The 26,028-nt window shown below is 38.4% G+C and overlaps 1 protein-coding gene across 1 annotated transcript in view; it reads right to left on the reverse strand.

Moving 5' to 3' along the window:
• LOC149171824 (sister-chromatid cohesion protein 3-like) overlaps positions 1–26,028 on the reverse strand; it is a 101,223-nt gene that overhangs the window by 35,044 nt on the left and 40,151 nt on the right. Inside the window, exon 3 of the mRNA XM_089424130.1 lies at positions 13,347–13,602. Coding sequence (XP_089280256.1) covers positions 13,347–13,602 — 256 coding nt within the window. The remainder of the gene's footprint in view (positions 1–13,346; positions 13,603–26,028) is intronic.

The raw sequence follows: 26,028 nt of genomic DNA on the forward strand, positions 1-26,028 counted from the left end.
AAGCAGCTTTGGAGATTGAGGCTATGAGGTGACGATGCGACACAAAGATCGCGCAAAGGCAGAGAAAGGAACAGAGAAGGAGTTGCATGTGCTGAAGCAGCAACTCAAGGAAGAACAGGAGCTGCACAAACGAGAGAATGAGTTGCAGCAGAAACAGGTACAGCAGGGGGCGCAACATGCACAAACTGATGGAACTGCGCTGGTACAAGTTATAGATCCATCCCAGCAGTTGGCACTAAGCAGACAAGGTGAGCAGTGTTGTTGATCGCATGCAAGGGAATTTAGCAGCGAGGCGAAGACAAAAAGCAAGTCCGACTGGAGCTGAACATGCATTTTGACAAGTTGATGCGCATGGTCACCAGCACACACTTGGAGATCAGCACAGACACTATGCATCAGTATGTTGTTGGTCCAACTGCACCCAAGACAACCATGCGTATGCTATCAGACGATTTGGACGGAGAAGCCACATCAGTGTACCCGAATGCAGCAGAGGCAAGAGTTTGCTTTCAGCAAGATGTCACCATTGAGCGCACGAACACCGTCACGGACAACCAAGCTTAGCATCAACTCACCACCTTTGACCATCACAAGGATGTCAAAGAGTTGGTCTCATCACAACGGTCCGAGTGTAAGTGATGTCTTGCATGGCTTGCTCAAGCCATTTTGTCTCACCTGGGCACATGTGCATTGTAATGTAACGTCTTGTCAAGTGGAAGTTCAAATGTCGATAGTTGAATGTAATAGTCATAGAGTAGTTGAAGAGTCATGAGAGTAGATGAACGATCACAAAGAGGGATGTGAAGGGTCACCCCGCCCTTTGCTATAAATAGTCCCTCATAACTCATTGTAGAGGCTTTTTGGTCAGCGAAGCTTCCAATAGGAGTATCTTAGAGAAAGCTTGGACAGTATTGTAACGAGCCTTGGCTTCTCCACAGTGCAGAGCTAGTGTATCTCTTTGGAGGAGCAAGCGGTTGTGGCTGTAACGTTTTTGCTGTCGAAACTAGTGGTTGGACATGGATGTATTGTATGATTGGAACTTACACTTCTTAATATAACAAAGCCAGCACGTTTCATGCATATGTTATATTGTATTTCAGCTATCTTGAGTTCTCTAAATGATATATGTATTTGTTTGCTTACACATGCATGTGTAGCTATTTCTGTATATGTATATATGAATCTTTCTTAAATGTGTTGTTGGTTTAACCATCACTTTGGATTGCTAGCTAACTTGCCTTCCATGTTGTGGTGCATCTTTGCTCGTGTGTTCCCTTCTTAACTTCGTGCTATCACAGGTATCCAAGGGGCGCACTCATCTCATGCTTCGTGTGTTAGAACCTCTCATGCACCTTCTTTGACTTGTCGCATCTGTCACACCCTTGCTACCAACAAGGACATCTTACTTGCCTTTGTGCGAAACCGTGGTCAAGGCGATATTGCACGACCCACTGCTGGGACTCCTACACCAAACGGTCTAAGGTCTAGTTGGGACTTCTTACCAGGGAGATACCCTGACATGTTGGCGAGTCCAACACGGTCAACAAGCTCTTATTAGCAAATTTCTTCATTTAATTCACAAATAAATAGAAATAGATAAGTTAGATAGCAGTTATAGATGATTAATAGCCAAGAATCATCATCAGATAAGTCTTTAGAATTTAACAAAATAGACTCTTAATCTTTTGTGTCTTGCGAGTTAGCTAGTCCAACCAAAGACTTCCCCTCACGTCCAAGATATGAATATTAAATAGATCTCTACACACTTAAGATCCAATTGTTAGATCAATAGAGGTTAGAAAACACAATAATTTTCAAAATCTAGAGATACTTGCTAGATCAATCAAATTAAAATGCTTCTCTAAACCCAATAACTAATGCAAGATACCTGTGCAGATAGTTAATCCACAACTAGCTAATGAAATAACAATTGTTTAAATTTAAACCAATAGAGCATTAAGAACATTATTCAAAAAACATTACCACAAGAAGTAGAAGAGGAACACCACCATGAATAAACCCCAAAGGTTTCTTATTATTCCAGAAAAAATATTACAAACTGAGCTTTCGAACTCCGTAGCTCATTAAACCATCCAAGGATGTTACAATGAGAAGCCTTAGGTTTCCTTATATAGTAAAATGAGAGATCTAAATCCCTCTCCAAATGAAAAACGACTAAGTCCAACGAAGAGCACAAATTTGACTTGATCCCAAAGAATAATAGCTAGTTGAAGCTTGATCCATGCCAAAATTTAATCTTGACCCTTGATCTGGAAGAAAAATTCGAATTCCTTGATGAAGGCTTTGATCTCGGTCCAAAAAAATATTTTTTTCAAAATTTTCTCCTTGAAAAATCCCCCTTCAATTAACCATCATGGTCCAAAAGTTCAATTTTCTCTTAAAAAATCATTTTTTCCTTAATGGAGGGCCACAAAATATTTCTTTTAATTTTTCCTTCTCAAAATTCCCTCATTCAATTTAACCACTTGGACCAAAAAATAGGTTTTCCTTGAGAAATTATTTTACCTTGCCCAACAATTTTTTTGTGGGATTTTTCTGCCTTGGAAATAAGTCCTTCAAATTTATTTTTCCTCAGGAAAGTCCACTTTCTCCAAAAAATTGTTTTTCCACTAGGAGAGAAATTTTATTTTCTCTCATTATAATTTTTTGACTAATTTCTGGCTAATTATTTAGCCATTTTTTGCCGGATTAAGAAAAAAATAAATAAACAAATTGAGGGGATAGACATAATTTTCAACCCTCAAAAATTTGTCTAAATAGAGATTTGAGGTGTAGAGGTTCTGATTATGAGTACTCATACCCCTATCAACTTCTATAGACATTATGTTTTACATTTTAAATAATTATTAAAATCTCAACCACTGGGAAATTTTAATAATTAAAAGTAAACACTTAGACTTTACCAAAATCTGCAAGACTTTAGACATGATCTAGCATGATAATTTACATTGCCTCTATACACTAAGACTCACCTAAGACATCAAAATTGAGCCCCACCCTAGCTTCAGGGTATGCTTGGGAGAAAAACTCCGTTAGTTATTTGATGTTTTGGAAAAACACAAATAATTAGTTGAGGTTAAAAAACTCCCTAGAGTGAAACTCTTGGATGAAAATCTTAAGCTTACCTAGGTATTTTACATGGCTTTATAAATATACTAAAATCAGTTTTACGTATGGCCCACAAGGTGGGCTGCAGAATTTGGATTTACAACCTTGACAAAATTGGTGAAAGATGATGATGATCTCTAGATGTTTGGTTGCTTGAACATGATGGAAAGCTTTGAAAAAATGTATGTTAATATAGGCTAGTTGACACAGAGTGGTCAAGAGTACTTGAGTATATCAAAGACCCTTAATCCATAAGACAGTGACGATTGTTCGTGATCCATATGATTGTGACTCTACGATAGTTGTGACAGTGTCTATGATGATGACAGTGATGTGATATAATAACCATATCCTTATGACAGTGATGTGATATAATAACCATATCCTTATGACAATGATGTGACAGTGGTGACAATGACTCTATGGCAGTGAAGTGTGACAGTTATGACAGTGACTCTTATGACAGTTGTGACAATGCCTTTGTGATAGTGGATATTACAGTGATGCTTATGACAGTCATTCTTGTGACAAGGATAGGAGGGTTAGTGAATATATGTTGCTATCTTATGAGGATCTAGTATGATCCAGGATTGGCCCTAGGTGGCCTAATATGATGTAAGACTTAAGTCTCGTGACATTTGTACATTGTATCTCAGCTGAACATTTGATGTATATCTAATAGAAGAAGAATTTGGTTGGGTTTTCCCTAGTCCTTGACCTAAATCCTGGTGTCTCTATTATCCATGTTTTTCTTCTATTGTTCGTTATTGTTTGGTTGCATTGTTTATTTTATTGTTCTCTCTACATAATTGCTAATGATGATAAGATGTTATGGGGTGAATGTAGTATGAAAACGTTGAAAATTTTTAAAATTGCAATTATCTACAGCAGAGACGAATCTAGCCCTAAAAATTAGCATTCTTCAACTCCCTTTTTATGGATACAATAAAGTTTTCATTGTTCCATGTTATTAATATATCATCTACATAAACCACAAGAGATACAATATTTTTGCCAGCTTTCTTGACAAACCAAGATTAAAGTGTTTGAGACTCAATTTCAGAAGATGCCCAGTTAACTTTCCCTACCAGGATCTCGGTGCCTATTTTAGGCCATATAAGGATTTGATAAGTTTACATAGTTTATGTTCTTTTTCCTTTACAGCAAAACCTTCAAGTTGAACCATGAAGACGTTTTCCTCCAAGTCTCCATTCAAGAAAGAAATCTTCACATCCATTTGGTGAATTTTCCATCCATTTTATGTTGCTAACTTGCTAAGGCAAATTGAGTCTAGATGGTGGCCCATTTTGTTGTGGGGGCAAAAGTCTCTTCATAATCAACACCTTCTTCTTGTGCAAATCTTTTTTCCACGAGCCTTGTTATGTGCTTGTCAAGTGAGCCATTTGATTTGTACTTGTTCTTGTAGACCCACTCGCAGCTAAATGGTTTGGTTCCATAAGGAGGGTCCACTAACTTCCATGTTCCATTCTTTATGAGAGCATCATACTCCCTCTGCATTACCTCTTTCCATCCTCTTGAGAGGCAGCTTCTTTAAAGAAAGTTGGTAAAATTTAGTAGATAAATTCAATACACAATCACATGAAACATCAATATCATCTACATCAACTAAACCATAATTATCTACATCACCTCCATCTTATCTAGTGTAACCTCTGGTTCGTCTTTTCGACCTCATCAAGATGAACACTTTCAAGTGTTTTGGTGAGCCATTTTGGGGGCCCTTTCTAAGATGATCCAAGTTGCTCCACTAATTGAGATGCGGGTGCATCAAAATTTAGCCTTGCAATCCTCTTAATCACATCACTCAAAAGTCTTCCTGATCTGAAGAAGTGGTAGGGACTTCATGAGGGGAAGACAATGCTTCAGAAGGATATTCCATAGATTGATCCAAGATAGGAATCGCCCCTTCAAGATGTGGAATCTCATTATCAAATTCATGATATGCTTTTGCATGATTGAATCTATCCAAATGATCAAACTGTCGCACAACAATGTTGTCAATCTTGGAAGATTCAAGAAAAATCACATCTCTAGAAAGAATAAATTTTTTGTTTACCACATCGTAAAGACGATATTCGTTGGTTGTATTTGAATACCCCAAGGAAATGCACTTCTGACTCCTTGCGTCAAGCTTACTTTTAGGTACTCGGCAACATCACCAAGATCAACCTACACTCCTGAGTCTTGCTTCTTCATATTAGAAAACAATTGTCAAGTTGATCTCATATGTTGAGATACCCCATTGTCAACATACCACGCATCCCTAAAAATGTGTTAGTAGAAAGGCAAGACATCATACTCAGCCTTGGCTACAAACGTGTTCAATTGAGTTTCTGCAAAGCCAGCTGCATGCTTCTACTGTTGTTTCCCTTTACCCTCCTCATTTGGACAGTGTGATGCATGATGACCAAGCTTATGATAAATGAAGTAGTTGATTTTGCTCATGTCCTTTCCTAGATGAGCTTGACTCCTTACTCTTTCCCTTACCCTTAATGTGTCCATTATCTTTGCCCTTATTTGACTAATCAAATAGAGCTAGGCCATCACCACCCTTCTTATTGGCTTTTGACTACATCTGAGTCCCCTCTTAGATATAGCCATCTCAGTGTCTCTCAATGTCAGGAAGGTTTTAACAAGTGCAAATACCTTTGACAAATGGTTCCCGTGAAGCTAGGAAACCATTCAATGTTATGTTCATTAGTTTTATCTCCGCAACTTTCTACCCAACCACTGCAAGTTGATCACAAATATGTGTGATCTTCATAATGTAACTGGTGACTGTGTTTGATCCGGTCATCTATATGGATCTAAATTTGTTTCACAATGTCATCCTCATGTATAAACTTGAGCATCAAACATCTCCTCTATATTCTTCTCGAATACATAAGGAATTAGATGGTAGTTTATGGCATCTAAGATCATTTGGCAGGGATTTACTTCCTTTTTGGTGTGAGATGCCAAGTCCTGGAGACCTATAGGTGGATTCATAATGTCCTTGACAATATCCCAAAGATCATTCTCTTTTATTAAGCGTGTAACACTCACTTTCTATGCTAGAAAGTTCAAGGCACCATTCAATCTCTCCTCAACTAGAGGCCCACTCCTACAATTTCCGAAATCAGAAACTATTGAATCAGAAAATAAAACTTTGAAGTCCTTCCAAGCATAGTATTAAAAATCGGTCAGTCTCAACCGAAAACCAGTCAAACTAGCTAGTTCACTGGATAAACCAGCCAAACAAGGCAAAACATTGGGTCAGAGGGTCGATTTTGCCTTTTTTTCACAAAAAACAAGCCTAACCGGCCGTGGAACCACCTGGCAGATTTTTGGTGGCTTCTGAGGTGGTTTGGAGGGAAACTAAGGGTTTTTTCTCTCCAAAAACACCCCCTCCAAGCCAATAAAAGGAGGTCTCCCCTCTCATTTGCCTCACACATCTCATTTGGAGTTTTTGTGAGTTTCATTGGGAGCTTGGAGAGTGTTGAGTTTTTGTTGGAGTAGTCATCTTGGAGGCTTGGAGTTGGACTTGGAGCTATTTTGGAGATAGTTTGGAGTTGTTAGTAGACTTGGCATCTTCAAGAAGAGGCTAAGGAAGCTAGTTTGCATTTCCAGGTAAGGATTTTCACTTGAACAAATCCATATTTCATTGTTGTCCATGTATTTAAATTTTTTTTGTGTTTTATGCAACATTGTTATCAAATCTTTAGTTCTATGCTATCAAATTTTGTAGGCTAAATATGCCCATTTTTTTCCCAAATTTATCTTAGGTTTTCCATTTTTCTTGGCTACAATTTTTTTGTTTAATGGCAGATTTCTTTGCAAATTTCAAATATTTCTAGCCACCATGCCTCCAAAAGCCAAGGACAGTGCATGGGCTCATTTTAATGTGATTGATGGAAAAAAGATATGCAAATTTTGCAATAAATCTATTGGAGGTGGGGGTATTCTCAGGTTGAAATAACACTTGGCTGGGATAAGAGGCCAAGTAAAGCCATGTGATGCACCAAAACAAGTGATAGGTCCTGTTAGAGCAAAATACCTTACCAAGTTTGAGGAGAATAAAGCTAGGGAGAAGGCTATCCAAGAAGAAAGTGAAGAACGAAATTTTACAAGCCATGAAAGAGAGTGGGTATGATGATTTTGAGATTCAAGACTCCTCTTCTATCCCTTCCACCAATGACCCCTTTCACTATGTTCCTCCTATTCTTGGGTCTTATCAACAAGGCCAACAACCTAAAGGAACAAAGAGAACGAACGTCCAGAGTTATTTCTCATCCTCTGCCACCATTGCCTCTGCTAATCCCACTTCCTCTCAGCCAAGTCGTTAACCCATTTTGGATGAACATTGGAAAAAACAATAAAAAGAATAGTCTTTTCAATACATTGCTAGATGGTGGTATGATGCAGATATCCCATTTAACGTTGCTCGCTCGCCTTATTACCAAGCTATGTGGGACTCTGTTATAGCTACAAGAAAGGGCTTCAAAGGCCCTATAGTGCATGACTTGAGGGGAGCTCTTTTGCAAAAAGGGGTTTCTTCCATTGATGAGCATTTGGCTGGGTATAAAGAGTCATGGCTCAAAACAGGTTGTTCCATCATGTCAGATGGATGGACAGATGGAAAGAACCGCACTATCATTAATTTCCTTGTTTCTTGCCCTCAAGGAACCATGTTTTTGAGATTAGTTGATGCATCTGATAAGGCGAAGGATGCAACCCTTCTATTTGAGCTTTTGGATGAGGTTAGTCAGGCATAGGGGAGCAGAATGTTGTGCAAGTCATCACAAATAATGCCTCAAACTATGTTCTTGCTGGAAAGATGCTTGAGTCCAAATAAGACCATATTTTGGACTCCATGTGTTGCACACTACATAGACCTCATGCTTGAGGACATAGGCAAAGTGGAGTGGGTAAAAACATTGTAGAGGATGCCAACTGCATTACAAAATACATCTACAATCACTCATGGGTATTGAGCCTAATGAGGAAAAACACTGGCGGCAAAGAGCTTGTTAGGCCTGCAATTACTAGATTTGCAACTCACTTCTTCACGTTGCAATGTCTCAATTCTCAACAAAAAAGCTTGCAGATAATGTTTTCTTCTGATTATTGAAATTCATCTCAGTGAGCTCGTAGACAAGATGGCAAAGACACCAAAAAGAAAGTTTTTGACAATTATTTTTGGAAAAGGTTTGCAAAGCTTGTGAAAATTACCGAGCCCCTTGTTAAGGTGCTACGGATGGTGGATGGGGAAAAATTGGCCATGGGCTACATTTATCAGGCTATGGATCAGGCAAAGGAGCAGATACAAGCATCTTACAAAGATAAGTTAGCTAAATATGGGCATATATGGGAGATCATTAATAATAGATGGAACAATCAACTCTATCGTCCTATACATGCAGTGGAGTAGTTTTTGAACTCAAAGTATCATTATAAAGCTCGGCTAGGAGATCTGCAAGTCGGGGAGATCAGAGATGGATTGTATGATTGCTTGGAGTGCATGGTCCCTAACCATGCAGACCAGTTGGAAATACATAGACAACTTACTCTTTTCAATATGGCAGCAAGTACCTTTGGCAAAAACTTGGCAAAGATGGCAAGAGATGTGTTTCAACCAGGTAAGCAATTCCAATCTTTTTTTCCTTCAAAGTTCAATTCTTTACAAATTTATAAATCAAATTGTCTGTAAATATTGTAAATAAGTAATGAAATGAACTAAGTTACTAATTAATGTCTTTTTCTTTGCAGCACATTGGAGAGAGTCATTTGGCGGCCAATGTCATCAATTGCAAAAGTTTGAAGTTAGAGTCCTCATCGAAACTTACAATGCTTCAGGTTGTAAGCACAATTGGTCAGTTTTTGAGCGCATACACACGAAGAAGATAAATCGTTTGGAACAAAAACGGTTAAATAATCTTGTCTTCGTGCAATACAACCTTCGACTAAGGTGCAACCAAATGATGAACAGAAGACCTAATCTAGATCCTATTGTGTTGGACGATATTGATTGAACATCAGAATGGGTGGAGGAGACTGAAGATCCTGAGTTTGATGTTGATTTTGATATTGACATGGCGTTAGGGGGGATGAAGCAGATTTGGTGGCGCCATTGGTACCAGAATTAATAGTCGCATCAAGCAAAGGCAAACAACCAATGGAAGGCACTAGTCGTGCAACTCGACCAACTCGTGCTTCCATTAGGTCCACTTCTATTGTTATTGGTGGCAATGCTACTACTGAGGTTGCAAATGAGGCTGAGGCATCCTCAGACTCTGATCCAGATGATGTTTATGTAGCTCCTGTTGATGATCCTGTGTCTAGTAGTGGTGATGAGTTTGATCATGACGAGGAATGATCATGTTGATCATTGATATGTATCAGTAGACTTGTAGTAGGCCAATGGCCCATTTAGAGCTTGATTGCTTATGTATTTTGTCGATGATATGTATTGCACTCAATGCAATTTTGATATATTCACTTTTACATGGTATATAGATAAGAAAAATTCGCATATTTTGCCTCTATTGGTTTGGAATCATGGTTTTAAATCTTAAAAATAGTTTTTTTTTAATTAATTATTTCATGGATTTTTTTAAAATCAGTACGTTGAAATCTGACTAATCTCGGTTTGACCGGTTCCGGTTTGAAACCCGGTTTATTAGATGGACAAGTCCGGTCACCGGTTCCAGTTTGAAACCCGGTTTATTAGATGGACAAGTCCGGTCACCGGTTCCGGTTTTTAATACTATGCTTCCAAGTAATAAATTTACAACTGCAAATCTATCAGAATCTCAATCAAAGACCAAGCTCTGATGCCACATGAGAATTTCAAGTCCTAGGTGGGTAATGTCCTTATGATCTCAACCAAACAAGTATATTGGTGAGCTTAATTAATGCTGAAATTAAATTTCAGACCACAGCATCAATCACAAAATATCTAGAAATTAAACAACAGAAACATGACAATTATTTTCTCACATAGGTAATTACTCCAAATTAGTTTTGCCTTCATTTCCAAAAACTTACAAGGAAAGCTCCACACACTGCCCAAAAAACAGCACTGCAGAAATACCAAAAATTAACCTGAATTTGAAATATTACATGTTTGAGAGGTATAGTTGCCGAAAAGAACAGCAACAACGGTTATCTGTTGTATGGGTTGTACGGCTGCAGTACGGTGTTGTTGTATAGATTTGTACTATATTGTTTGTACAATTATTCAGAACCAATGTAGAAGACTCTGCATTGCTGGAAACAACTCTTTCCTCACTGCCTGCTCTCTCCCTCTCATTGTCACTCAACTTGCTCAAGTGTGTGTAGAAAGCTTCTACCTTGCCCTATCTTTATACTTTTTGCGGAGAATATATTCTTAAGATTTCTCCCCTAAGTCATGCATGAGATACAATTTAAACTCAACTGCAAATATATGACTTTTTCTTTTTTCTTTTACTAAATGAATTACAAAATAGAATTACTTTTCAAAAATATCTCTAACTACTACTCGTATGCTCACATTAAACATGTGTGGAAGTTCCTATCCGCGCAATAATTCTCAGCAATAAAACTCCAATTTCTAGCTTGAAAACTCTCCAAGTGATCTTTGACTTCTTCCTCAATAACAAGACTTAAAAGGAGAAATCTATGACAAAAGAAAAAATACTAAACGATAATTCTCAACAATAAAACTCCAATTTCTAGCTTGAAAACTCTTCAAGTGATCTGTGACTTCTTCCTCGATAACAAGACTTAAAAGGAGAAATCTATGACAAAAGAAAAAAATAATAAAAATATCCCTAGAGGAAGAATATGTCCAAACTCCAAAAAGGGCAGTTCCTTGCTTGACACTCCTTCACATACTATACTTTCCAATGTCGATGCTTCAAATGAGCAAAATCATTCCTTTTAGGGGGCAGGGGAGCATCCATTGCTGAATCATTATAGTTCTACATGTTGATTGTTCAACTGCTAAAGATACAAGCACAATATTTCTAAACTATTGGTAATTGCTTCGAATGATATAGATCTTTTTTTAACAATTCCATTTTATTATTAAGCAATTACACTTTAGAAATTCAACCATAAATCATAAAGACAGTAGAGATCACAATGCACAATAAAGAACACAAGATTGATGCTGGGAAAACCCAGCAACCTTTTCCTTAGAGAAATTCTTCAGTTCAACAAGAGATACATCTAATGCGACTAGTCAAAACTATGCTTACAGTCAAAACTATGCTTACAGTCAAAACTAGTCCACAACCCTCAAGTCAAGCCTTCAACAACTCACTTTGATCTGATCTGCCCTAGACCTAAATTTGGCCTCTAGAAAATGCCCAAAAAAACTCGACCTCCCAGAATTTCGGCCTGCCCAGAATATGCTGCCCAACAACTGCCCAGAAATTCGGCCTGCTCAAAATATGTTGCCAAGCAACTACACAGAAATTCGGCCTACCCAGAATATGTTGCCCAGCAGCTGCCCAAAAATTCGGCCTGCCCAGAAAGGTCAGACATGTGAGTTCTTAGAAAGAGAGATGTGAGCTAAAGAGAAATAGATCTACATCTTTCTTTTTGTCCTTCTTCTTCTCCTTTGTCCTTCGCTTGGATGCCCAGAAAATATTCTTGTGTGATGATCGAATGGTGCTCTTGTGGAGGAGGTTGAATGCCTTTATTTGATGTTTTGCCTTTATGAATGGGTGTGTCTCTTCACTGGAGCCAACTTGACTTGAGGAAGAGCCGACTTAACTATTTTGGAGCCAAAAATTCAATTTTGAAATTTTGAAATTTTCTCTTTTTAAATCCGACATGAAGAACATGTCTTATAATAAATCTTTCAAGGACCAAATAATCAAAATGACATTAATAACATGTCTTACAAATTCTTTATACACTACAAGGGCTAAAAAATACAAATTATGAAGACCGACCATAGCTACAAAATTCAACACTACATAGTTCGAAACTAGAAAATCCCAGTGAATAATCTATATAAAGGAGATTCTTAGAATTTAGAAGACATACAATTTATTTCAGCTTTTGCCTTCATAGCCCTCTTCTTAGTTGCATCTAATCCACAATACGTTTCAGCACAGTGACTCTTGACAACTTTCATTTATGAACATATTTTCTCTCTTTTTACTTCTACATTTATTGTATGGTAGGCCTTCTTTATTGTCACTTTTTGAAGTATTTGGTTATCAGATGCATGAAGTACATTAATGCACATTGATATGTAACCACCTATGATTTTTTGTTATTAACTTATTGGTTTCATTTAACATTTTCAACAAAATTGGTTGTCATAAAGTAGGAAAATTCGAAAGAGACAACTTCAGGAGATACTGTAATTGTGGTACTTTTAACAAAAAGACAAGTTTGAAGCTTGCTTCCAACTTGTTAGATTTTCCCCGAACCAAGCACCCAACATTTAATTTCCAAGCAATAAAATTTCTGAATAAACACAGCTAGATTCCTAACAAAAATATTTATCAGAAGCAAATTATGATCTAAATCACATGAATCGCAAACAGATTTAGGCCCAACAAATCAGTTCATCATTAATAAAACTCAGAACTTATTTGGGCTCCCCTTCTGCACGTACAAAAGTACCTGCCCAAACTACAAAAATCAACACAACTAAACACCCATACAATTTAAAATGTAAACCTTTAACAAGGAAATGCAACCAGAACAAAGAAAAAATTAAAAAGTTATAGATATCATTCAAAACCAATGTAGTGATGAAAAACTTGCATGTTCTTATCAAAAACAAAGAAAGAAGAGGATGAAATGAGTTTTAACTGAGTTTGCTCACAACAATCACAGAACACAAACAATATGTGGCCCACTTCATTGTACTCACATGGAAGAACATTATATAACATGACCAATGTCCACAAAATTAGGTCCACATTACAGAGATTCTCTAAATGCATGTTGTCAAAACTTCTTGTTCTAATATTTCTCCAAATAACGAATAAAAACATGGAATAGTTAGATCATATATGCAGGTTGTCCCAGCCAAGTTCAAATCCCACTTGTGACATTTTTGCTCTTCTTGAGCCAATCGTTAATGAGGAATTACCATAAGGAATATCTCACCCTTGCCTACAGCTGGAAGGTTGGGTGTGTAGATACAGGTTTAAAAAATGTTCCACACTATGTTTCTTATGAACTATCATTCTTGCTTCAATACATACCAATTAAACTAGGATCTCTGTCGGAATCATGTCCTCCTGAGAAGGCCTGGGCCCTCCTCCTTTTAACTCCAGGCTCTTTGCCCTTTCCGACTGTAGCCTCGATATTATGATTTCTAGCCTCTTTCCCCTTATCAATGCTAGGAGGGTGAGGTTCTTTGAATGAAACATCCCTCCCACCCTCATGCTCAGAATCAGTTTGAAGTTGACCTCCTATAGCGCCTATTTCAACATCTGAAGAAACAAGCTTGGACCTTTTCTGCATATTGAAAAACAAAAAAATACAGAATAAGAAAGCAGGAAAATACAGAAAATTATAATCAAAGCAGTATGACCTCTACAGTGAAACAAATTAAAATATGCACAAAAGAACAAAACTTAATTTTGGCTTTGAATAAGAACCAAGAACATGTTACTTCCAACTTTGACAAACACTAATTGCCAATTTTGTTTAATAACTTTGTGTAACTATAAATACATTTTTGTTTTTCTAACATTTCTTCAGGTTCCATTCATTACAAGGAAAATTAAGAAACTTGTTCCCAAAAAATTGTAATATAATTTTTGAAAGCATAGGTCACACACAGTCTAAGCCTAGGTGAAAATGCCCTTAGATGCAAGAATGGAAAAAATCTTGATGACTAGAAATATTAAAATTATATAGGCCCAAAAGCCAAAGAAAATAACGTCGCCATTCGAATCAAATTTCAATTAAAAAAAAAGCCTTTGTGCCATGGCAAGCTTCTATCAAAAGCATAACTTTATGAGCTAGGAAGACCTTAAGCAAAAGTTTAGCGTCAAATTTTTTGGCGATGATGATTTTTCAAAGGGTCTGTGATATTTTACCTGATGACAACCTTCAAAGACTTACAAATAAGAATGGTGTTAACTAGTAGAGGAAGTGTGCTTGGAAATCATGTCAGTATGTACTATGCATTTACAGGTGCTTTGCAAACTATGCAGACCGATGCGATAAACAAAACAGAAGATTGACATTTTGGGCCCCTGGTGTTAAATGGGTTACAAGAGTACAACTCATTGGAAAGCCATTCTTCAGCCCAAAAAAGCCCTTTCTTCACTTGGTCTCTAGCATGCCAAGCCCTAGCCGCCATGGATGTGTTATGCACTGGCAGAGATCCATCTTCACCTGGATCTATTAAGCACTGAGATTAAAGAAACGAAGAAAAAACCCCTCACACATACAAGATCCAAGATTAAGATGGATTTATGCCGTTTTTTTTATTTTATTTTTTTAGAAGATTGTATTTTCTTTTTTTGGTGAAAACATATATTTGTATTACTGAAAGGAATCTGCATAGGTTCAGAAATTATATCAAATGTTGTTTGTTGAGAAGATCAGCAAGATGAACAGTTGTCTGAATGACTGATTACATACAAAACACACCAAAACTGGCAGGCTGTATTTACAGGAAAACTAGATACATCAAGACGCAAAAATTCATAGGTTATCTAAAATACCATCCTGCTACAGAGACCAAAACCACAGGCAACAACTTATCACCAGGGGTATGAGGAAACCACCGATAGAGGTCATTTTCTAGGATCAGGTTCTCTTCTGCCACCGGGTGCTTGGGCCAATCACTGCATGATGGAGCTGCATGATTTTACAGTTGGAATCATCCTGCTTCTCCAGAATTTGCTTTGCAGGTGTAATCTATCAGGTCATTCAAAATTTGCACATGATTGACTACATCCTCAATCTTGCCCTAGTATAAATACAGGAGTGTTTGCCTTCTTTTGACCATTGCACATTGGAGAGAGATCACTTCTCTTGGATACTTGTCTTTTTCTCTAATTCGCTATTGAACACTAGTTGGGTGACTTCACTTGGGAGACTTTGTGATGTGGATGTTCTCTTTTCATGGATGATTATTGGTGAACTTTGATAATACATGCCATTCGACGTGAATTATCTTCTTCTATCTTGTTTATTGTTAATGGATAAGGGTTATTAAGTATTCACCATATTTTTGGTTGGTATCTTTTACTCTTTATTCTCCTTAAACAATGTTTTATTATCAACTTCTTTGAGGTGACAAGTTAAGTTCCCCCCTGTAATTAATTGTCTTTGAAAATAGGACGCTAGGGTTAGAAGTCTAGGGGACACAAGTTACTCTCCTTTCTTCCAAATTGTTACTCCTAGACTTCACTAGCCCTAGAATGAGAAAGACATCAGTCCTATCTCCTGTGTCAATAATTTATATCTTTGAAATTCATTTTTTTATTTGTTTTAGGGTAAATTAGAGTTTAATAATTAATTACAGCAAAATCATTTATTTTCAACATTTACTGACTTAGATGTTATTGTCATAGGGTTATAAATTCTTTGGAATATATTGGAAAAGCAAACGTGTCATTTTAAGTTATTTTCCAGCCATAAATTAAGGCTGACGTCTAGGATTTTAATTGTTGTTATATGTCTTTTAACGACAGAAATTTGTTGTAGTTAAATCTCTTGTATGCTCTTATTTCTAGCCCTCCCTTTTCACTTTGCTATCATAGCTTCCGAGGCTAACTTTATCACTGTTATAAACTAGTCTTTTGCTACATTTTCTGATTTTACATGCTAGTTTACTTCAGCAAAATGTAATTTCTTGATTCTGTGTGTTTGGGGAAATTCGTTGAGCCTTTATTGGTTGACCTAATCATCTAGAAGAGCCATTGGACCCTTTGAACTCAAATCTGAAAATTACTTTCAAAATCCACCATAAATCCTAATTACTCGATCTCCTAGATTGTGCTAATTAAAGTAGAAGCTTTAGGAGGCTCTTGACATAGTTTTGTTGCCCCAAAATCTAGCAAGTCTTGGGAGGGGAGCTCACAAGGCAAGAGCAAGACCAAGTGACTAACACTATGAGGTGTGGCCCACTGTCACTACAGCCACTACCTTCTACTCTTTAGTGGACTTTTATCACAAGGGAGGCCTCCCTATGTTAGGTCATCTAAAGGATATATCAAGTTGAAGAGTTAGAGGTGACAAGGAATAGGCTTGGAAGAAATACTCTATGTAAGAACAAGGCTCTGCTCACTCAAACAAGGCAATGTGTATCCTCCAAGAGCCCTAATTAGGGCACAAAGTGACCTAGGGTTTTAGAATAGGCAAGTTCAATAGGCTTACCTAGGATCACAAGGCCGAGAAAAAGCTTGAAATAGATGAGTAGTATCAATTTCAAGCAAACAAACCTTCAACAAGCCCCAAGTTCGAACCTAGGGTAAGACTAGGGTTTACCTAGGACAAACAAAGTTAACAAAAATGGAAAAATTAGCCGCGGTAAGAGATTAATTTTGAGCCAACGAGCTCACAACCAAGTGTTGAATCCCTGCACAAGGCAACATATCAACCCTAGTCGAATTCTAACCCTAACCCTAGCCTAGCGGCTTTCCTTAAGAGGCCAAAAATCAAAAATAGGGGAGAAAAATGTGTTTTGAAGGCGATTTAAGGTGTGATCAACAATGTGAATAAGGTCAGTGACTTGATCTTGGGTTGATGGAGTCTAAGGGATATCTACTTAGGAGAAAATACTAAACCCTACGATGGAGTAAGGGAATAAGAAACCCTAGCTATCATTTTATGAGGGAGCAAAGTCAATGAGGAGAGCCTAACATGAAGAATCACTCATGGGATTGTCACACAAATTCTACAAGGGTAATGCATACAATACCATTGCGAAGATTTCATAGAAAAATTTTCAATAATTACTAGCACATAGAAACCCTAACAATATCGATTATTACATATAATAGCCATGAAAGAAATTCTAATACAAAGAATACTTACAAGAAACATACATGAATCAAACCTTTATTGCTCCAAAATGACATCTCCAAAACAAGAGAATAGCTCGATAAGGCAAAAACTCCACAATAGATCACATCTCTACAAAATAGAAGACAAATTTCAACTAGGTTGAGATCTTTAAGAGATCCAAATTAATCCACCAGTGATGATTAAAAATTAAATGAAATGGAGTGACCTCTATTTATATGAGGTCTACCTCAAGTAATTTAGCCTAATGAAGCCACTAATAACAAGTTTGACATAAAAAGAACTTGGGTTACAAACCAGCCCACTAGCTAATGACAAAATAGACCATAATTTCCCACGCATGTGAGTTGTAGCCTCTCAAATTGTTGACGTCATGCTCTTTTAGGGCTCCAAATGCCATGTTATGGTGTGATGAGGTGTCCAAATGTGTCAGAGTGCCTAGATCATCCAAAATCTGAGGGAATGTCCTCAAATCTTCCTCTAGTGTCCCAAGTGTGGCTAGGGTGCCATCATGATGTCTCCATGGGTCTCCAACTGTCAAATACGGCCTCCTTCTCTCAAGCGATAAAGCTTCTTCAAGTGCAACAAGCCCTCCCTAGTCTCTCAATGGGAGAGGAGAGACCATCCTCATCTGGGCTCTAAATCAAGTCATTCCCATCAGGTTGTGTCAAGGCCAGCCTGGGGGCAAACTGGGTCTAGTGGTGTCATCGTGAAGAATCATCAAAGCTAAGTCAAAGTTGACTAACGTCTTGGGTCCTAAAGGTCGTTTGGGACATGTAACATCTGTTCATGTTGTCAAGAGGCTCTAGTCTCTCAACGTTGCATCTATTAAGGCCATATACTTCTCTGACAGGCCTAGGTACCCATGGAGTGGGTGCCATCAATGCTTGGGTTGTTGTGGACCACCTGACAAAAACAACATGAACTCAAATGAAAGCAACCATCCATCAGAGACTAAGATCAATAATGCATCTAAGAAGACTAAACTTGAATGTCAAGGACATGTCAATACTTCAAACAAGGATCACCTTCCGATATCTAACTAGGCCAAGTCCCATAAAGGAGACTTTTTTTTAATGATCCACATTGCAGACTATAGTCATGGTGATAATTTACAACACTCTCCAAAAACAGTAGCCCACAGATGCCTCTCATATATCATGCTCAACTCACTCACTGGATGATGGTGACCCAACACAGATAAGGTACATTAGCCATCGTTTTATATGAAGTGTTTATGTTTAATGTATAAGGAATGTAAGTAGGGATCATTGATTGAATCAAATCATAAATCATGACGCTTGGAAGTTATGCCTCTTGTCTTGTTTCACCTTGGTGATCACCATATGTATTCCAGCAAAGTGTTTCCCCTATTAGGGGTAAGGGTTCCAATGGGGGGTTTGATAAAGGTAACATGCCCATGTCCTTTCCATACTTAACACATTCCATTTGTTTCCCCTTCATTTTCCTTTCTTTTCGGCTGGTTGTTACATCTACCCCAAAAAAGTTTGCACTTCATGTTACCATGAGAAGAAGGGGCATGGATGCCCAAGGTTGATGTAGCTATATAAAAAAAGCGAAAGGCCATGATATGAATTTCAAAATATAAAAGAGAAAAGAAAGGGATATTGATGACAAGCCAAAAGCTAAATAACTTGGAGCTTTACCCCCTCACTACAAGGCAATTGCCCCAAGTTCTAATGCAATAAGATGCATAATTAAAAAAAGGATTTAACTGAAATATCCTAACCCATATGCAAAATGCATATACATCAAAAGGGGGCATGAAAAGCAAAACAAAGAATATAAGAAAAAGGCAAAACAGAGATGGAAAAACACAGTTTCAAGAAAAGGGTAACTCAAAGCAATAAGTGCTCCCTCTACAAAGGCTCATGGGGATGAATATCACATGTGGCCTTGCATGTCAAAGACATCATTCCCATGAAATAACCCCAAGTCATACCATTGTCATTAACACTTACGCCTCGATGGGTTTCTTAGAAATACTCTACTTCCTAGGTACTGGCACACCTAATAGGATTCTATGATGGTCCTCCCATACCTAAACTTGGCAAATTGCATAAGTCATAAGCTAGTGTGAAGTTTAAAGAAAATACCTAATATCATCTACTTAGTGGCCTTTACATTAAACATGACTCATTTTTTATGTTACATTCACTCTTGTACACATGTTGGTTGGTCACACCTAAATGCTTGGAGCCCCTCCTTGACGATGATGATTGCACAAAACTGAGAAGTGATCTTATGGAGGACGTTGATGATGTTGTTTTCCACACTTATTGAGGATGCTCCATGCTACTTGAGGACATTGGACCTTCTGATGACATGGATCCCATGTTGAGACGTCCTAGCACTCATTGGAGACTATGTGACACCCTTACAATGAGGTCGATGTGTTGAGAAATCTAGGGACAGCTAGATTAGGTGATTTCTCTTATTTTGATAACTGCTTGTGATGTTCTTTTACTTAACTTGATGTATTTGTTATTAGCTTCTTCTTTCACTTTATTATTATTATGTTCTTATCATCAAACAGCTATCAAACTATGAAGATCAAAGAGACAAGAGGGCACAAAATGTAGGCTGCTAGCCAGGGCCAAAACCTCTCCTCTTGAGAGGAAAACCCACAAGAATTCTTCTCTTCTTATATAATGTTTAGATGACGAATTCCAAGACCTATGACCCTTGATAAAGACCCCTCCAAGATCAAGTCAGCCCCTTTTATGAGCTTGCTTCTCCCAAAGTGAACTCAATTCAACCTTGCTTTACAACAGCTACAACTACTCCTTTGACTGCAATTTCGGATCTACAACTTTGGCTTCTACTGTAGAAACCCTAGCTCGCACAAGTGTGTGGAAGACAGTAAATTATGTCTCCTTTTTAACTTGCTCAAAGTGTCTTTTCTTCCTTGGTAACTCGACTTCCTTTCTTGATTATTTTTGCTTCAAATTTCGACTCCTTGTGATGGCTTCAATTCGGTCTTTCTTGCAGCAATATGATGCCCTAATTCTCTTCGCACTTCTAGGAGATAATAGCCCAAAACCAGCGCTAAAAACTTATGTCTTCTCCTTTATTTGTTCTTCTCATTCTTCACTCCTTTTGGGTATTCTTTTCCTTCCTTGATCAAACTTGTCTCTTACTTCAAACAAACTTGTGTGTGTCCTCCCAAATGAGGTCAATGGCGCTCTTATATATAGGTCGAATGGCCCTTTCATGAGGCCAACTTGTCACAATTTAGGCCGACTTGTCTTGGAGGGAGTCTTATGACACTTTTGACTTACAATAATTTTCTTGGCATGATACAATATGCCTTGATAGGGTCTTTACATATGACCATGCCATCTTTGACTTCTTGACTTAATGACAAAACCTAGAAGCACTCAATGGGTGCTTGACCTACAAATAACCTTGAGTATGAAACCCATGCTACAAAAAATAATAACAATAAATTTTCTTTTTCTCTTTACATCAAATATAAAATCACGATTACATTAGACATTATGAAGATCGAACGTAGTTACACATTTCAACACTCCCTCTTAACTAGGGAGGTATTTATAATCCATACAAGGTACTTGAACATTCTCATACTGAAGAGTTCTCATAAGATGAGTCAGATTGGTAAGCCATTTCATAAGCTATTTATTCATCTTACCTTAATGTATCTCATCATATCAACCAACATTGTCATATAGCAAGGCCTTGACTAATAGCTCTATCTCCCAACAAGAATAGAGCACAATGTTGGAGAGACAATGACTAATAGACACCTTCATCATTGTCTCTCAAGGCACATACCCCATCTGGATGTTTACAAGGTATGTCCTTCTAGGACCATTCCCATCTTGGATTAACACATCCTCATGGAATTTCCTCTTCGACTACTATTACCTATTGGATACCCTACCTCATCCTCAAAGAATATCGGAATCAATCTCAAATGCTTACCCAATCCTCCATTCTTTCTTCACAACATGAAGACAAGAATGATGTGTCTATCTCTCCCTCTCAACTAAGGAGGAACAACTCATTCCTATAAAATGAATATACCCAAGCTCCCTCTTAAAAAGGGACTTGCCCGAGCTCCCTCTTGACAAGGGACTTGTTACCAATAGAAGCTCTCTTCAGTGGAGATCATAGTATTATCAGTTGCTTGTAGCGATCCTCCTTTTGGTATCATGCCATGAACTTCGACTTCTTCATCATGGAACAATCTTCTCCTTTGTAGGGCATTGGCCATTTTCTCTATCACTTTCTTTCAACGAAATATCGTGTTGAACCAATAGTCATGTCATCCTTTTCTTCATCAGGAAGTGAACATCTTGTCCACATCTGGTTATTCTTCATATAGCTACCTCTTCCAAGTCATGTTTCTTTCAACATCTTTTATTCAATCTGATGAGTACTAGTTGTAGGAGACTTCTAAAACTCTCTTTCAGTTGCCCTGTTTCAACCCAACCAAATGATTTCTCAAAAATCAAAAATGGACATTAAATCAAAATTACCTCTTTATGATGGCCTTTCATCATGACATCAGCGTCTTGCAACATCAACATCTTGCATATCATACAAATCCATCTCCAAGACATTTAATAAGGTTTTTCTTCTCTAACATACATATCAGGGTCTTCACACCTTCTTCATGGAGATGTCATAGCTAATCCTTCTAGTCATCAGATGTTGATCATTTATATTATCTTACATGACAATAGATTCATCTTCTCACAAACTCTTCTTTCACCTTTCTTATTATATTGATTCCTCAAGATCGTTTATACACAGTTCCTTCATTATGGGAACCATAGTTGCCAACCACACCATATTCTTCATGAGGTCATATTATGTTGATTTCATCTTCTTAATATGTAGAAGAGTTCAAGGCACATTGTCTACATGCCTTTATGCATCATTCTAATGGAAGATTTTCTTCTTCTATCATCATGCTCATGAGATAGAGCATTTTAACTATTTTATCTGCAACCATATGATGACATGACATTATCTATCTATTACCATATATACATACCTCTTCCTTCCTCGACCTTGATCTACTGACTTTGAATTCAAGAAGAACCTTGGTTTGATACAATTCTGAGGCATTCTAATATGTGTAATTACACTGGCATGACTGTATGAAATTGTATTGTATTTTCTGTGTTTTTGGCTTAAAGTTTTGGGCATCCGTTGGCCAGCGAAGGAGTTCAAGTCAATCCATGATCCACTATTTGTGATCTATTCGAGTTTAATAAAGGCAGAGATCTAACTCGCACTCCTATAGCATGTTAATTTGGCAGCTTAGTGACAAATTCCAACCATTGGACTAAATTCCCCTTTCCGGGAGGACCAAAATTGACTTTTGAAGCACTTAATTTGGACAAGGAGAAATATATTTTTGATGATGAAACTTGTTACCACTCAATCTAGCAGGGATCCTAGGAGGGGTTCGAAACAGGGAACTACTAGACCAAGTGGCAACAATGGGACAAGGACCCACTATCACCTCAGTCGATGTGTGCTTCTCTTTACGTACTTTCACCAATGGGTGGAGTCTTGATATAAGGAATTCACTAGGAATGATGAATCAATGAGAGGGTGGGTAGTGATTTCTAGAGCCCATTCACAAGAGAGACTCAAATGATAGGGCTTGCTTGCTTTGGAAGGAAGGTGAAAGCCTCTCCAAGAAAGGCTCAAGGGAGGCTTAGACCTAGGGACTAGGGGTACTCCTTAATGAGGGATGCCCTTGACCTAGACTCCTTTTAGAAGCAAGGTTTCTAAGTGGCCTTGTGAGATAAGTAATGATGGAGATATGGGACCACAAAGAAGCCCAAGAGGACCCAAGCAAAACCTAGGGTTTCGAGTGAATCTTCAAACAAAAGGTCTAGGTCAAGCAAGGGAGAAAAAGGGATCAATAATAGGTGAACTTCCTTTGAGTTTTCAAGCAAATAGATCCCTTTGAAGGCCACTAACCTAGAAGGACCAAGAACCAAATGGTTTTGGAGCTAGGGCTTGGTGTATCTCACAAACCGACCATGGGATTGACTTCAAATTTGGAGGGCATGTGGAGGACACCCCAACGCAGTTCCTAGCCAACTCGCTAAGCAAAGTGATGGCTCTAATGGAATTCGTTGGATGCCCTAGCTTGGCCATCTAGGGTTAGGGCAGAAAAATGAGGAAAAGAGAAATTTTCAAGGTGACCATCAAGGATTGAGACCAGTGCCTAGCCAATTGTGGAGAATGGAGTCAACGTGAATTCAATTTTGAGATTTTTGTCTTATCAAGGAACCTTATTACAACTTTGCATGCCCTAGAGAAACAGCTACAAAGTTATAACAAGGATTTATACTTTGTTGTGCAAATTTAATGCAATTTCAAGGCCAAAGTTCAATAACCCACTCTTAGGAACATTCGATCTTCTTGCCAAATTGAATAACATATACAACAAGCCAAGATTACATGTGATTATGAATTTCGCATCAATAATTAGCGCACAAAAATAATCCAAGAATAGCATTCCATACATTAGACAAATTACATGAAAATTTTCACATAAGAAAGCCACTTACATGACAAGAAAATTATATCCATCCATTAGACTTGCAAAAATGAAGCTCCAAGACAAGTAACAAATACCCAAACATCAAAATGCATCAATTGATCTCCAATTAGTCCATCAATAGCAGGTCCAAGTTCTTTTTTAACAAAGAGATCCCAACCCAAGTAATGATGAAAGATCAAATGAACCTCTCTCATATTTTTATAATCCTCCAAGGGATTCAAATGGTCTAATTATGCCTAATAAAGTAATGTGCAAAATAACATCCTTTTGGTGACAAGACCACCAAATAGCTCCACAATAAGAATAATTTGCCTATCAAGAGGGTCGAAATGATAGATAAGTAGCTAAAAGGGTCGTTGGAAGGCCAAATGAAGTTCAACATGTGCCAAAATAATAGAAGGGCTCCAAAAATAGTGACAAAGGGGATGGCCCCTTGATCTCCAAGCAAATGACCTGCGGTGCCCCTAAGTGGTTGTTGGGGGCACAAAAACATCCTCATCAGTCTCCAACTAAATCGAACGAGCATGTATCCCATCTGCAAGGGTTGGAACAATGATGCAAGCCCTCCCTTTGTCTCCCATGGTGAGACACAACCCCATCTGGACCCTAGATCAACTGCCTAGTGTGTGGTGCAAGTGTGTAGTCGATTGGACAAGGTGGTCCAGGTGCATCATCATCATCAAATAATTGGGACACGAGCAAGCAATGAATGGTGCTAAAGCATCTCATGGCATGGTTATATGCTCTCTGCTATAATGGAGGCATGTGGCTCTCAACGCACACCCTATAAATACCAATATGACCCTCTGGAGGGCTTGGACCCCATATAGGGAGACCAAACCCCAAGATGAAGACCCACCTGCAATCCTACATAAGATCCAATGCATCTCCTCACCTTCCAGTACAACAAATCATTAGTGTAATTGAGCAAATGAGCTTACAAGTCATGGAACCAAGTGGGCACTTCATAGTGGCATGCCCTTCCATAATGAGCTTTAGAATGCAGAGATGTCTCCAAGTTCAAGAAAGAGGTTAATCAAGGACCCTATTAAGTGGTTTCACCCTCTAAGGGAGTGACAGGTCCATGGTACATCTGTCATAAGGCTTGTGTCATGTGATATAATGATGGAACGGAGTGGAGCATCAAGGAAGGGCTCCAAGCCACATGCCACGGTACAAGGGTTGCTATGATACGAGGGACCCACATTTGGGTGTAAAGATGTAGGACGGAGCAATCATGGTACATGAATTACCCTGGCCTTTGTTTTTCCACCCTTCTTCATTTGTCTTTTATTGATTTTTCTTTTATAACTGCTCGGGGTTCGAAGGGATGAGAGCATGATGCAAATGATATAGCAGTGAATACCCCCTTTAAGGTTGTGCCATTCATCGCCCGCCAGGTGTTGGGGCAATCATGGGTTCTTTAGTGATGCAGGGGGGCAATATAGGGGCTGTAGGAACTAGGGTGATGGCCATGATTATAAGGGTAGTGCTCATGTTGGCTCTTGCCCACGTGCTAAACTTGTATGTCCCGACCATCTTTTGCATTTTATGGTACATTTCCTGTTGAGAGCAGCCAAATTATGCTTTTTACTATCTTTTTAGCTGCATCAACCTTTGGGGCATCGTTCTAGGCCCGACCCAAAGTGTGGACAAGAGGAGGGGGAGGCTAACTCCTTGTGAACCCAATGGACAAATGTGGACCCAGATGGGAAATATGTGAAAAAGGGTTATAATGAACGGAGGGGAGTGATGTATGTGGTGTTGGGAAGCGAGACCACACAACCAAAATCGGGGTTTCCCATGTAGTGCCAATCTTAAAGCTAGTAGCCAGTATAAGAGATCCCATGGGACTAAGATACAAGGTTAACCACCAAGTTGGACAAGGGGACAAGAGTACAAACCAAGCCCATTCTTTCCGCTGAATCCCCCCACTAATCCATGCCCAAAAATGTCCATGATAAGCAAGCAAAGATACCCAACTACATAATGAAATCCATACCTTCGGGGTTGGAAGGCCCACCTTCAAACATACAACCATAACAGATGAGCGAGGAGACATAATGGCAAGCTCAAGAGGTGGAGATGGTGGCACATCGAGATTTCTGGTGGCTGCATGGGGCTGTTGGCTACCAATTGAAGACAATCTAGGAGTAAAAAATTTCCTATGGGTATCACCCACAGGAGGTGGGTAACAAAAACCCAAACTAGCACATTTGTTCAAGTCGGCCTAGAGGCTAATTAGCCCTCCTCCAACACTTGTAAATCAAGGTCACCTCAAGCTCATTTAGACATACATCAACACAATTTTCTCTCTCTTC

This window comes from Pinus tabuliformis, chromosome 4_2, assembly GCF_031772625.1.
Source record: "Pinus tabuliformis cultivar Carrire ecotype Pingquan chromosome 4_2, CPIR1, whole genome shotgun sequence".
In the NCBI taxonomy this organism is placed as follows: domain Eukaryota; kingdom Viridiplantae; phylum Streptophyta; class Pinopsida; order Pinales; family Pinaceae; genus Pinus; species Pinus tabuliformis.